Here is a 15,378-nt window from a genome sequence, read left to right as displayed (position 1 = left end):
AAGAGATTTACATGACATAACCGGCTCCCCAGGCTACAGGACGTCATCCCCTGTAAGAAAATTAGCATTTAGATTAGATTATTAAATTCCCCTCCCATTGCCCTGTTAAGTCTCAGAAATTCACATGACATGACAAGACAACATTGTGTAAATATAATTCCTGACTACAATTGCTTGAAACTTATCATTTCTTCACTACTGTGGGTTTTTTCCAGCAGCTCATCTCGGACTCCGTCTGAAATGTTAAAACCATCATTAGCAACCTTCCATAATGTACAATTTTTCTTAATTTTCTGTGCTCTCATTTTCTCCAGTTCAGCTGGACTCCTTCTGAAATAAAAGAGCATAGTATTTTAATTAGTTGTGACTTAATCACGGTAGACAATTCATTTTCTCTTCTTCTCAAACTTACAGCAAAGTTAAATATGGATCATCATAAAGCAGTGTAACACAATAACATACTAACAAAGGAATTCTAACCCAAAATGACTTCATCAGACATGAGGTTCATCTTGTTGTTTAAATTTATAGCCTCCACCTTGTCTCTAATTCTAATTGGCAACATAAATTGGAAGAATCTGAAATTCAACTCAAAATATGGATATTAATATTACCATAATTAGACAATTCTGTGTTATTTATTCCCAACCAAATTTTCATTTTGCTCTCCTCTCTCCACCTGAAATCTTACCATCTCAAAGTCTCACTCAATGTTATTGTTCCCTACCCCCCCTCTCCCTACTTCAACTCTTCTTATCTCTGTTTAGGAAGAAGGGATGAGATGCATTGTCACTATGTTAAATAACTAAGTCCTTTTACCCAACTGGAGTCATTCTGTACTCTTTTCTTGCACTCTAGGCACATTGTAAGGACATTCCCTTATCCAGTGATCTTCCGCTTTACAACAAAAGCATCCTGTCCGCTTCTGTTGTCTTGGCTCAGGCTGCCCTGCTGTCACACCCCACCCCCCTCTTCTGCCATAATTGGAGCGGGGGTGGTTCCTGTGAAGTCCTTCTCTCCTTCCTTTGGGTCGAAATGGCTGCTGCTCTGCCTTTTGTTCGATTCCTGCTTGTTTTGTACTCACAAATGCCTCAGTTATACTTATTTTCTCCTCTCCTGTCAATAATTCTACACTCTCCTGTTTAACTATCTGTAATTGACGCATAGCTTGTACTAAGAATTCCTCTGCTTGTCTTTTGGCGATCTGAGCAGCCCATAAATTGTATACTATTTCATGTTCCCTTCGGGCCTGGTCATCCAATTGTTTAAGAGATAATTGTTCTAACACTGCATTCAATTTAGCTTTCTCAAAAGTTCCCATAGCTGGCCATAACCCCTTCGTCCAATAAGACCACTCAGTTGTCTTTTCTACTGCCATGAGCCCATAAAGAGTCCTCATCCTCTGGATTGGCAGGATTTGATCGTCCATTTCTGAAATTTACACAAATAGGTTATTACACAGCAAAGTTTCCTCTAATTCTACTTTATTTTACCAAGTTGCTTATTTACTATACAATCATGTGCTTTACTTCTAATCACGTTTGAGTAAAATATTTGTAGTTTTACACATGCAGTACATTCATTCACACACAAAGACTACAAGTCCCTTTGTCCTTGTGAACAACACTCAAAATGGCCGACAGCCATGTGCTTCCCAACTCCCACAATAAACGAACCGGCGTAAATCAGCTGCTGGCTTATAAATTAATTCCCTAATTATTAAGCCCCAGCTGAGGATAGAAACTATTGATGTGATAGTCAATGATTTTCTTTCATACAAGCCGATTTAACAAACAACCGCGGTAAACAACACAGCCTCATTTGTAACAGATTCTACTGCCATTGTTCATCCCAGCAACTGAATAGCTCTTACATTTAGAAGCATCTTCCTATTAAATTTGTGCAACCACAACTGGTAAAGCGTCTCCTTTCATTTCAGTAATATGCAAAATCTTCTGAGCGCCACTATCTCAGAGCGGCCAGCTTTTAAGCTTACCGTTTCTCACATAAAACTCCCTTCAACATTCCTTACCATACACTTAGATTTGCTAGCTAATTCAGTCACTGGATGACTAACGTACGTTTTATTCCTTATTTATTTATATAGCGCTAATTATATTCCAACCGGGGGAAATCCGGCGACTTCAAAGCTTAATGCTCCGCTTCCTCTAAGGATTTACTGTGGTCTCTTTTCATGGGTCGCCAATGCGACTTCCCCTTTCTTTGTTAGCACATTAGCCACTGCTAACTATTGTACTAAACATATAGTCTCCCAGAACAGACTAGTTGGGTCTCCATCTAGAGCATATACTTTACAGGCCTCTAAGGTCTCATTCACACACATTGTGAACGATTCTGCTTCTGATAAAAAAAACCATCTAACGGTCAAATGCTTCCACCATATGTGTATAGCTGCATTCGCCAGAAGTAGATGAAACAGTCTGTTTTAAGAGACTACTGAACAAAGGATCGTCCCCCCCCGCACAGCCTCTAAGGATTTTATTTATTTACCTAGGTTCTTAATTCTCTCTCAATGGTAGGCCTACACAATCCGCAGCAGAATATCTGTTACATCAATAATATGGTTAGTTACCGAACTCAGTTACCTTATAATGTTTAAATGATTTCCACCTAGTGGATCCTTGAGGCTCCAACTTGCCTCTTAATCAAATTTCCCAATAGCAACATAGCGATCTTTCTTCCACGCTATTCTTTATGCTCTTTTAATCATTCGGTAACCAATCATCTATTGGGCACAATTAACACACAACACACTTAGACTTTTGCATTTCTAAATAATCAAATTACAACTCACCTTGGCTTCCCGTTTGCTCCTCGCCGGCCTGCTCTGACTGTGTTGTTGTTGAATTGCGCGCTACACAGGTCCCAGTCCGACGTGAAACAAAGGCCCAAAACACAGGCCCAAAGCCTGCCCAACTAACCACTATACTTCCCCCCTCGACACGGGTTTCGGCAACCAAACTGTGGTGAGATATTTCGTTTTAACCTTTAAATAAGTCCATTTACTAGAGAGTAAATTGTAACATAGTTTATTTACAAAACAAAAGTCCACACACGGATCCGGATCACTGCCTGCTCACACTACTTCCTTAAGATGGCAAATGACCCAGAACAAAGGATGTCTTACTTCTTTATAACCTCTGGTCTAGGCTCCGCCCAGACACTGTGTCTGCAGTTCACAGCGCCCTCTATCTTCCTGGAGTAGTAATGAACAGGATTATTTATCTACACTATGTGATGTTGACAGATTTTTTTAATGTAATGTGTGTGTTTGTTTTCCTTATTATTGGTCTCCAAACAGATGATGACTCTGTCCAGTTCTGCATACAGCTACCCTACTTAACCTTGTCTGTAAGCACTTAGAAGGCAGTGGGAACCACGCCAGGCTGCTCTTTGTAGACTTTTCTTCAGCGTTCAATACGATCCAGCCTCACATTTTGGTTGAGAAACTTGTACGCCTTTTTTGTTTAGACGCGGGTCTTGTTGGATGGATTCTAGACTTTCTTACAAATAGATCACAACAAGTAAGAGTAAACGGAACTCTGTCCAGCTTCTTAACATCCTCGACCGGCTCACCACAGGGTTGTGTCTTGTCTGCCTTCTTGTATATTCTGTATACAAATTACTGTTTTAGTCGTCATGCCGACAGATTCATCATCAAGTACGCTGATGATTCCATCATTGTCAGCTTGCTTGATGAGGATGAGTATTAGGCGTGTTTATGCCCAAAAGTATTGTGGAGGTGTGGTAATGCCTGTGGCATGTGGTCTCCTACCTAAAGTAATCTAATGTTACACCACAGACCTGTATGGTCGGGAATTATGTAGCCTAATAAAACCATGACAAACAAATTCTCATTTTTAAATCAAGGTGTGTTTTTTCTGGAATGCAGGCTATAGTTGAAACTCAACGTGGCATTCCGAGGAGAGAAGAGTGTGTGCAGGCGCGAGGAGAGTGACATCCATGCTGTGAGTAAATGTATCCAAGCAAGGACTTCCTGCACTGCACGGAGATGTAGAGACTGTCTGCGCTCAGGCGTACGTCTGCGTTTGCGCTAAGACCAGCTATTTCCTGGCGTTAAAATTGAGAGCACCCAAGGCGATTTCTTATTTCTTATAGGTGTTATTGTAAGTCGCTTTGGATAAAAGCGTCTGCCAAATGACGTAATGTAATGTAATGTAATGCGATTTCTTTCTAACACATTGCGCTGTAACGCCTATTTTGGAACGGGCAACTCCCAAACCTCTTTTTGCGCTCGGCACATACCGACGGTATCTTCCCCACAGCGCTAAATGACACTTGCGCGAGACACATGATAGGCTAGAGGCCCACCGACACGCCTGGGCCACGCCTACACCTGTGTCATCACATCGCAAAACTGGACGGTGGAGGCAGACAATAGCTTCAGACGCTGGGAAGATAGCAATAAGAGGCGCGCAAACGCAGCGTAAAGGCAGCGCAAACGATAGCGCCGTACAACGATAGGGACCTAAGTGTCTGATCTATATGTATTTTTACCCTGTATATATACTTGATGGTTATGTAAACATATTTGTCTACTGTGTGTCTGTTGTTGTGCATCTGTGGCTTTTATGTAACTTTTATGTATCTTTTCTGGAGTCATGTGACTATCACATGACGGGTGTATTTAAACATGGCGTCTTTGTAACAATCTTTATGTCTGAGGAAGAGCAGAAGCTTGAAACGTCAATGTTGGATGGCTAAATAAAAAGGTAATTGGAGCTCCAGTGTTTCACTTTGTACTGTTTTTTGGTTCCTGCACCTGCTTTACGTTTTTTGGATGTGCCTCCAATACTTTTTGGTTTAACGTAATGCCAGCTCAGATGTTTCCCCTCAATAGTGCAATAGTGTTGTTATTAGGGCTGTCGGCGTTAATGCGTTAATCGCGATGCGATTAAGGGCCGACCATAACGCGTTATCTTTTTTTAATTGCGTTAATCGCCTGCCACTATTTTGTCCCTTCGTCGCACCCATACTTGTAGTCAAGCTGGTCGCAGCCATTTCCTGTCTCCTGCCTGTGCAGGCATGGAGGATAAAGACAGCAATATGCTTCTAAATGGCTCGTTTTACTTTGAAAAACTCCCAAATGGCACAGTGGACAAGTCAACAGTAGTTTGCAACTTGTGTAAAACGGAATTAAAATATCACCGAAGTACATCGAGTTTAGCTTAGCTAGCGCGAGACTCATCACTCATTCGTTCTTCAGAGTCTCGGATGCGCGGGTCCTCTAACCACTGGGAGGTCGGCTCCAATGGCTTCACGCGATATACACGTTATCAATACACAGTTTCCAATACCGAGCCATTATTCACATGGAAGTGCCAAAGTTTTTAGCTCAGACACACCCTTCTTCGGCTGTGTCATTTTGGGTTTCGACTGCTCCACAGCGCCGTCGCCGGAGGTATCGGTTCTGGAGCGTGTACTGCACTGTTTACAATTGTGAATTTATTTTCTATTCAATATATATTTTGTAGACGTTGTTACCTCCTGTCTACAATGCACTTCTATTGAATTGAAAATAAATCTAAAATTCAAGATCACGAAGTACATTTATTTGCATTCATTTGATTCCCAATCACGACACACTGGTAAGAATGATTAATATCTAATTAAAAATGCTTTGAAATGCAAAATAATGGCATTTTAAACATGCGATTAATCGCGATTAACTATAGTTAATCGCAAGATTAATCGCGATTAAGAAAATTAATCGTTTGACAGCCCTAGTTGTTATCATCTGAAACTGTGGAACAGCCACACTGCTGGCAGCCATGTTTGGCTCTAGTGCGCCTGGCACCAGGTGCAGCTGTGACGTCACGAGCTCATGCAAAAGGGCCATATTGGATGATAATGTATCTGTCCGTTAAATATCGTGCATTCCTACTGTAAATGCTGCTATGATTATTGGATGTGATGTTTTGAGAGAAGAAACTAAATCAACAGAGTATCATGACTTCTTTCCTCTGTTCAGTAGAATAAAATAAACTCATCTGTTTTCAGTTCTTACCTTTGCTCAGTAGACTGCTGTCCATCTTTGAAATGATTAGGATGATCCATAGACCAGTCACTCTTCATGGACACACAGCTGGGTACAGGGGAGTCTGCTCTCTTCTGCTGGATCCTGCTAAGGATTGATAAAACAGGGTGGTGGCAGTAAACATGTTAGAGAAGCAGGGTTTTGACCAGTAGGTTGCAGGTTTGAATCCCAGTACCAACTTTCAAAGTCAGAGTGAATGATTCTTTCTCCACTCTGTTCAACTACCACCACTCGACCTTGAGCAAAGATCTCAACCCCCAGACGGATCTGGTAGCTGCTCAGTGACCACCAGGGGGCTAGCTCAGGGTTTGACCAAGGGGCAAGCCCACCACCTTTCCCCTGAAGATGCGGAAGTCTTTGTTTAAGCTGTAATTCCTCGAATGGCCACTTGAGGCAGGACTCAGAAGTCCCGTCGTTCCTGTTAAAATGCCCCAACAGTAATTAAACATCTTTACAGCCTGGACCGAAACACAGTTTTGGTCTATATAGCTAATTTCACCTTTTCATAACAACTGTAGGGGGGTCAATTTTTGCATAACTCAGCCGTTTACATTTAATAAAGGTTTAAAGTTATGCATAATTAAGGACGTGGCCCGGTTGAGTGACAGGTGGCCATACTGCCACTGGATAGTGCTTTATGGTTAGTTGATGTCTGAGCTCTGGTCGTGTTTGTGATGTTGCAGTCTTTTTGTCCATTTGATCCTGCAGCTGTAGCCTTGTCTCCTGCATACAAAACCATTGTCTGACACATTTTAATTCCATCTGTTTTGGAGTCTGGTCCGTCTGGTTATGCCAGCGAGCTAATCCAGCTCACGAAGCAGAGACGCAGACCGCACTGACCGGCTGCACTCCTGTGGTAGTTAGCGATAATAACAATACGACGCCCAGTCGGATATTTTCAAAATAAAACGATTCTGCACAAGTATAAAGCACACAGAAACTACAGTATAAAGACAAAGCTGTTGTGAAATGTCTATTTTCATCTGTGTATGAAATGTGCTATACAAATAAACTTGACTTGACTAGACTATGTCTGTTCAGTAGAATAAAATAATAAACTTGTCTGTTTTCAGTTCTTACCTTTGCTCAGTAGGCTGCTGTCCATCTTTGATATCAGGAGGATGATGCATAGACCAGTCACTCTTCATGGACACACAGCTGGGTACAGGGGAGTCTGCTCTCTTCTGCTGGATGCTGCTAAGGATTGATAAAACAGGGTGGTGGCAGTGAACATGTTAGAGAAGCAGGGTTTTGACCAGTAGGTTGCCAGTTTGAATCCCAGTACCAACTTTGAAAGTCAATTTTGAATATGTAACTCTTTCTCCACCCTGTTAAAAAACTACCAACAATTAGACCTTGAGCAAAGATCTCAACCCCCAGACTGTTCTGGTAGCTGCTCAGTGACCAACAGCAGAAGGCTGTTGTTGTACTGAGGAGCTCTGGTATGAATATATGTAACTATGGATGTGAGGCAGAGCAATGCTGCAAAAGAAAATATGTTCAGCAAAACCCTTCTGGAAACTGGATAGTTAATTGTAATAAAAGAAGAAACTAAATCAACAGAGTATCATGACTTCTTTCCTCTGTTCAGTAGAATCAAATAAACTAATCTGCTTTCCATTCTTACCTTTGCTCAGTAGACTGCTGTCCATGTTTGAACTGAAGAGGAGGATCCATAGACCAGTCACTCTTCATGGACACACAGCTGGGTACAGGGGAGGCTGCTCTCTCCTGCTGGACTGGCCTTCAACACAACAGAGACAGACAGAGCTTTGACTCTGGATAATGAAGGGTTAATGATGTCACTGCTGAGCTGTAATGATGTCACAGCTGAGCTGTAATGATGTCACTGCTAAGCTGTAATGATGTCACTGCTGAGCTGTAATGATGTCACTGCTGATCTGTAATGATGTCACTGCTAGGGCTGGGTTCAAAAAATCGATTCTCCGATTTTTAATCGATTTTCATTTTAATCCTCGATTATCGATTCATATGTCCAGAGATCGATTTTTTTTTATTAACACATTCACTGCCAGCCGTTTTTTCAATACTGTAGGTAGGTTCTGCCAAGGTTTTTTTTTTTAGATTCTGGCTCATCTTTCAAGAGCCGAGGATTCTTTTCTGCTAAGATTTTGTGAACACAAATGATCTCAAAAGAACTAATAGAATGTGTGCTTTCTCTGTCTAAAAGAGTTAGTTTGTAGAGTTAGTAGTTATGTAGGCATTAGCAGTAGAATACAGCATGGTTTCAGCGTCTGAAAATTTATTCTGAGATAAATGGCTTTTTGTGAAATTCGATAGAACAGTCACTTTAACTATTTATTTTTGGCGTAAGACGTCAGACATCTAAACAATAGTTTTGAACAGTAATTTCCTCCATAGCAGCAGGAAACCCCCCTCTCCTTCAAACTCCTCCCTCCGTGGGTGTGTCTCTGGTGGCTTTGCAGCGTTTGTCACAAGCGAGGCTCTGCCTGTCTGTGCTGCCTGGCTGCTGGCGGCTGCTCTTTGGGCGAGTCTGCATGAGTCGTTTCGGTTGTGAGCTCAGCTGCAATGAAGCTGCGTGCGATTGTGGGCTTTCTGCCGGTGTTTCAAAGTGTGTTGCACGCATAATCTATTATGCAAATTTGCAATCCCCCACCGCCAGCTCCCAGCGCGATAATGCGCGAAAGCGAAAGCGTTTTCGCCAATCCATTTTACAGTATGAGAGAATGGTTTCCTCGCGCGTTCCCCTGCAGTTTTGGCTCGGCTTTTTCTAGTCTGGAGAGCACTGTCGCCACTTAGTGGGTCGGTGGAATGGGTTGTACACGTTCGGTGGCTCCAATATTTTTATAGGAGACGTTGGGGGCGTTGATCCACGTCCCACCGTCAAAAATTTTTTTTTTTTTTTTAAGACGAGATATCTCGTCATTGGCAGTCAACCGTTGGATTTTTTAAGACGAGATATCTCGTCAATGGCAGTGAACGTGTAAAAAAAAAAAAAAAAAATTAATAAACAGGCTAAAATATTATGCTGTGTGTGGTAGTTGAAACATAGTTTCAAGTTGACGTTTATTTATGTTTGTAGTTGAAACAAAAACATAAATACTGTAGGCTACATGAATGGAAATGTTTGATCCTTAATATCTACTTTTAGAAATTATATAGGCTGAAATCAAATCACTGTGCATAATTGTGAAAGTGTCTTTATTGACAGATGAAAAGGCTGTTATTTACCCTTTGTCACCACCTGGTGAGTAAATATATGTGTAACTAAAACCATTAAAATTGACAACAGGTCTGCAACTTTTTTTCCCATGTATCTACTTGGCTGTTTGGGAACCCCTGTGTTACATAACTGGACAGTCATGTAATTCAGGGTACAGCTCAAAAAACACATTTTAGTATCACTGACCAAATCAATATTGAAATTGATCGAATCGGAATCGAATCGAATCGAATCGAAATTAATCGATTCGCAACCTTGTGAATCGGAATCGAATCGATTCTTGAAATTTGAACCAATACCCAGCTCTAGTCACTGCTGAGCTGTAATTCTGTCACTGCTGAGCTGTAATGATGTCACTGCTGAGATGTAATGATGTCACTGCTGATCTGTAATGATGTCACTGTTGAGATGTAATGTCAGTGCTGAGATGTAATGATGTCACTGCTGAGCTGTAATGATGTCACTGCTGAGTTGTAATGATGTCACTGCTAAGCTGTAATGATGTCAATGCTGAGCTGTAATGATGTCACTGCTGAGCTATAATGATGTCACTGCTGAGCTGTAATGATGTCACTGCTGAGCTGTAATGATGTCACTGCTGAGCTGTAATGATGTCAATGCTGAGCTGTAATGATGTCACTGCTGAGCTATAATGATGTCACTGCTGAGCTGTAATGATGTCACTGCTGAGCTGTAATGATGTCACTGCTGTGCTGTAATGATGTCACTGCTAAGCTGTAATGATGTCACTGCTGAGCTGTAATGATGTCACTGCTGAGCTGTAATGATGTCACTGCTGTGCTGTAATGATGTCACTGCTGAGCTGTGAGATAGAGAACAGTTATCTCATCTTACCTCTTAGCTTTGGTCCGGCTGTCATGTTCCTCAGACAGAGAGAGCCCCTCCTCTCTCTCCTCACACTGACTCATAGTGGAGCCAACAACACCTTCACACAAACACACCAACATGCTGTTAGCCGCACTCAGTCATTACTACAAGCTTTTATTACAGGATACATTTACAAAAACATACACAGCTAACTTCATCTAGCTAATTTCATTGGTAAAATAGCTGTTGAATTCAACATTGCTATAATCAGAGCGAAATATAAACACATATTGCATAATTGCACCTCAAATTAGGTCAACAAACGCTTTGATGATGTCAACTCAGACAAACTGGAGATCTGAAATGATACCCGAATTTCAGGTCAGAGCTAATTTTTCCAGTGTTCTAAGTTGTCTTGAATGCGGTATTAGACTCGGGGGATTGGCAGCCATCTTGGATTTGAGGTCAAATCTGACTTCCCTCCACATCTGAAAATAAACCTTATGGTAGGATATTCACTCACTATGTGAGAAATGTCATGCTTTTCTCAAAAATTGCACAACTGTTATGAGCACATTTGAACATTAGACCCATGGGATCAGCGGCCATCTTGGATTTGAGGTCAAATCTTACTTCCCCAGGGCTCGACATTAACGGCTGCCCGGTTGCCCCGGGCAACCAAAAAAAACATGGGGCAACCATTTCTCGGTCTTTGGTTGCCCCAGGGGCAACCACGATTTAACATGCAACAAAATATGTACAGCAGCAAACAGCAAAATATACACCAAATAAATGTTTTAATACTTGTTGTGAGTAGGGATGGGCATCGAACTTCGAATTTTCGAATAATCGTTGTTATTATCAAGGTCGACTTTTATTATTGAAATTCGAAATTCGAATTTTTTTTTTTTTTTTTTTTTTTTTTTTTTTTTTGAGTGAAATGTTGCATTGTCTCCCCTGATTCTAAGTACCGGTATAGTCAAATCGCTATAAGCATTTTAAGCAAGGTTTATGGAAAAATGAATGGCGGATGAAATCCCATGAAGAGGGAGAGGGGGTGACTTTGGCACCCCTTTGGCACTCAGACCTGAGCCTACTAAATATTTAATGAACCACAACCACTCATGATTGTCAAAACTGTTTTTTATTTTCGAAAATGTCAATGTAAAAAAAATTAAAAATGTAAAAAAAATTTTTTTTTTTTTTTTTTTTTTTTTTTACATTTTTTTATTTATTTTCGAAATTCGAATTAAATTCGAATTTGGCCAGCGAATTTCGAATAGTGTTTTTGCTAGAAATGCCCATCCCTAGTTGTGAGTGACATATATGTGACATTTTATTGCTGTTACAATCGAAACGATGTTACTAATTACCAGTCGGAACCTACGTGATGCATGCTGCACGTGCGGTATGTTTAACGAGTACTGACTGGGACAGGTGGGGCTGCTCGCACACAATCACAGCGGCTGCAAGACGCAAGAAGAACCTCGTCCGCCCGCAGCCCCGCACAGAAACAAAGGACGAGGAAATTGTCATTGAGGTGAAATACCCGTGGGTCTTTGAACGGGACGGAAAACGAATGCTATACTGCAAAGCATGTAGCCTACAACAAGCGCTTAGGTCTCATATGCTTCCCGCATCGGCGAGTGTCCACACGGAAAAGTGAGTTAAATCAGCAGACGCGCCCCTCCACAAGGCTGCTGTGCAGACGGTTTTCGCCTGGCTGTGCACACCCCGAATTGTGTAACTACGTGGACGCGGCTGGGCGGACAAAGTGGAGTTTTCAAGACTCCAGCTCACTTCCGCGAGCAGAAACCCACACACAGTGTATAAACGCTCCACACGTTTCCTCGTCAAGATTCAGTGTCTCTCATTTCCGTGCGACAGCCCAAACTTCAAGCATAATTCCAGCATAACGCTATACTGCAAAGCATGTAGCCTACAACAAGCCTACAACATACACCTCGATCAGGACATCCTTCAAAAACGTTTTACCACTGCGTATATGTGCTGAGAAATGATTTGCATCCCTGGCCTGTCAGCCTCTCATACGGGGTGAGAGAGAGAGGGATTGCAGGGCCGCTTCTGGGCCTTTTGGGGTCCTATGCAACATCAGAGTGGGGGCCCCAAACCACTGTCATCATAGTATCCCTGAATGAACATGAGGAGGGCAGGCCCGGCGTTAGGGGCGGGCCTGACCTGACCGGGCCGGGCCCCCCCATTTAACAAACTGGCCCCCCCATTCAATTTTTTTTTTTTTTTTTTTTTTTTTTTTTGCTAAAAACGTTTTTCCGTTTTTCTGTTTTAAAGTTTAACATGGAATCTGGCTGTCATTAGGCATTGATTAACTCAATGCTATTGCTAACTGTTACTTTGAACATCCATTTGCAATGATTCTGGCTGGATATTAACTATTGTAAATTTGTCACAATGAATGCAATTTGTGCACAATGTGTAAATACACTTAATATTGATTGTTTAGGCCTAATTATTTGTAAAGTCACAACACATTAGAGATGTGTGTAGTTCTTCACAGATTTAGCCTCTTCATTTTGCTCTCAAATGCACCAGGTTGACGAATTTTACTTTAAAATGTACAAAATCTTCTTCCGGGGGAGAATCCCCCCGGATGCCCCTTGGGTAGCTTGGCCCCCCCAAGCTAGGGGCAGGCCCCCTCTGTAACTTGGGTCTGGAGCCGGGCCTGGAGGAGGGTAGGCTACTTAATTATCAATAACGCTTTTAATTAATAAATTAAGCACAATATGAACAATAACTGTTGAAAAATATATGAAAATGAAAGTTCACAAATATTAGTTAAATCCTTTTAGTGCAAATGCATTATAAAAACAAAAAATAAGATTTGTTTAGAAAACGAAATGACACAAATTTATTATTATTATTATTATCATTATTACTACTACTACACCCGGTGCGCACACTGAATAGGCCTATTATACTATACTATAGATTATTATACTTACTTTTCTGTCACATCGTCATTATTAAGCCGGCTTATGACTGCATAGTATCTTAATTACTCAAAATATAAAGCGACTAAAAATGGGCAACCATATTTTTATTCGGGCAACCAAAAGCTCTTGCCAGGTTGCCCCTCCGGCAACCACTTTTAAAAGTTAACGTCGAGCCCTGCTTCCCTTCCCTCCACATCTGAAAATAAGCATTATGGTATTCAATAACTATGTGAGAAATGTCATGCTTCTCTAAAAAAAAAACAGTGCAAAATTATTGTGGTTATCCACTGTACTATTTTTATTTACCTTCAACTACCAACCAACTCTTTTTTGTGGCAATTTCATCTGCATATTTGCAACAGTCAAATGTTTAGCCGAGCATCGATTACATCTCAGCCTGTCCTGGAGGAGGGTCCCCAGTTGGGCTCTATGTTTGGCCTCTAAGCTGCATCGGCCCTCACAAGGTTCCTCCTCTCCTTTAAGGTGAGGCAATCCAGGGGCTATAAGGTTTTCTTGTGGCCGTGGGGTTGTGGGGTTGTGGGGTTGGGGGGTTGTGGGGTTGGGGGGGTATTTCTCTGCCTGGGCTCCACTTCTCATATCTTTGTGGGAGTGGGGAGTGGGGACTGGGGTAGTCGGTGCCGGGGAAAATAGGATTAGCGCCTCCGATGTGAAAGTCGTGAACGCGCTTTGGTGGACAATTGTTTTACGCCTTTTGTCCCGTGACGGGAGGTAGTAACAGCGCCGGGTTACCTGGCAACCCGCCTCCACTTGAAAGGTCGTCACAGCAAGCCGGAAAAGGTGTGAATGGTCTGCTCATTCATAAAAAAAATTACAGGGGAAATCACCTCATGTATCAAGAAAGTGCACGAGTGAAAGTAAAAAAAAGTAGCCTATACAATCATGACTGCAGGGACGCCAGGAGGAATGCTCCGTGCGGTTAGGCTTTATGCTCAAACGATGTTGACATTAGTAGGAAGGCTACAATTAACGGATATAATAATAAGCTTCAGAGGGCTATAGCTGTCTGTGGCGAGTTGGTCTGAGGTTATTCCCTCTCGAAATCAGCTCTGTGCATTCCCTTACAAAAACTACTAACGAAGTAGTCATGTGCATTTATAGCCTATACTATTCCCCCGACGAACGTTATGCAGACTGCAGCTGTTTGATATGCGGGCGGTCGTGTATCGTTCCAATTTTAGTAGGACACCATATCGATCTGCCCGCCCACCATGCGAGTGCACTATCCTCCCTGCTCAGCGGACTAGGAGGGAAGTCTTGTTGAATGAATTTGTTCATCATACAGTAGCCTAGGCTACACTAACCTATGAAAATATACATTTGGGCTAGGAGGAGCAGGAAATCCCTCCGCTCGCCTTTCAATCCGGGAGCAGGGGATTTCACCTGAAAGTACACAGCAGCACGGTAATGTGGCCGTGCTGCTTGGCTCGTGTGAAAGCAATTTCTGTGGCGAGGCGGCTGGCTTTACGGGACTCCTAAACGGCAATTTTTGCGCGATCTGTGTGTGAAAGAACCTATAAGGCCAGTGTTTGCCAGTGTAGGAATTTAGCCAGGGGCCACACACACACACACACACACACACACACACACACACACACACACACACAAAATCTCACATTAATTCCCCTAAAAAACATGATCATGAGGCAAAAATTGCCCCCAACATTTTGATAATTGTATTTTCATTCAATAGATTTAAATCACATCTGTATCAGACACTCAGCACCTGTAAGCTGGATGCCAGAAGACAACGATGAAGAACACACACACAAACAGCGCTGTTGTTCACTACACTTTAGCAACTTTATGCATTAATTACTATTTTTAAAGTGCCCCCAAAATGTTGTTAAAGCCCCCAATTTTTAGACTGTGGGGTCATTATATTATATAGTATATAATTAAATGACGAGTGAGAATAGACCCTTTTCACGTGGGCCATTTTGTGTGAAAAAGGCAGAATAAACACAGGTGCAAGCAAAACACTAATGAGGGTTTCCAAATTCCAATGGAAGTTTGAAACCCTCATTAGTGTTTTGCTTGCACCTGTGTTTACCCTGCCTTTTCCACACAAAATGGACCCCGTGAGAAGGGTCTATGAGAGTGCATCTAAAATCTGTCTGACGTCACAGTCTGCAATATCAAAATGGTGTCTGACTGAAGAGCGACATGTGACAAGAAGTTCTTCCATTTTACTATAGCAGAGATGATATAGCCTCAACGCATTGAGGCTAACTGACAGCAAACTCACAGTCCATCAACAGTCACTTCAGACTGAG

At 41.9% G+C, this 15,378-nt stretch overlaps 1 protein-coding gene across 1 annotated transcript in view; it reads right to left on the bottom strand.

Moving 5' to 3' along the window:
- Positions 1-7,731, bottom strand: part of LOC310794500 (NLR family CARD domain-containing protein 3-like) — a gene marked incomplete at its 5' end in the record, with an annotated part of 44,670 nt that extends 36,939 nt beyond the window's left edge. Inside the window, one exon of the mRNA XM_083656484.1 lies at positions 7,707-7,731. Coding sequence (XP_083512610.1) covers positions 7,707-7,731 — 25 coding nt within the window. The remainder of the gene's footprint in view (positions 1-7,706) is intronic.
- Between the last annotated feature and the right edge of the window lie 7,647 nt (positions 7,732-15,378).

Source organism: Poromitra crassiceps (assembly GCF_964638095.1).
Source record: "Poromitra crassiceps genome assembly, chromosome: 20".
Taxonomy (NCBI): Eukaryota; Metazoa; Chordata; class Actinopteri; order Beryciformes; family Melamphaidae; genus Poromitra; species Poromitra crassiceps.
The sequence above is the reverse complement of the archived record's forward strand: the minus strand, read 5'-3'. Positions and strand labels throughout refer to the sequence as shown.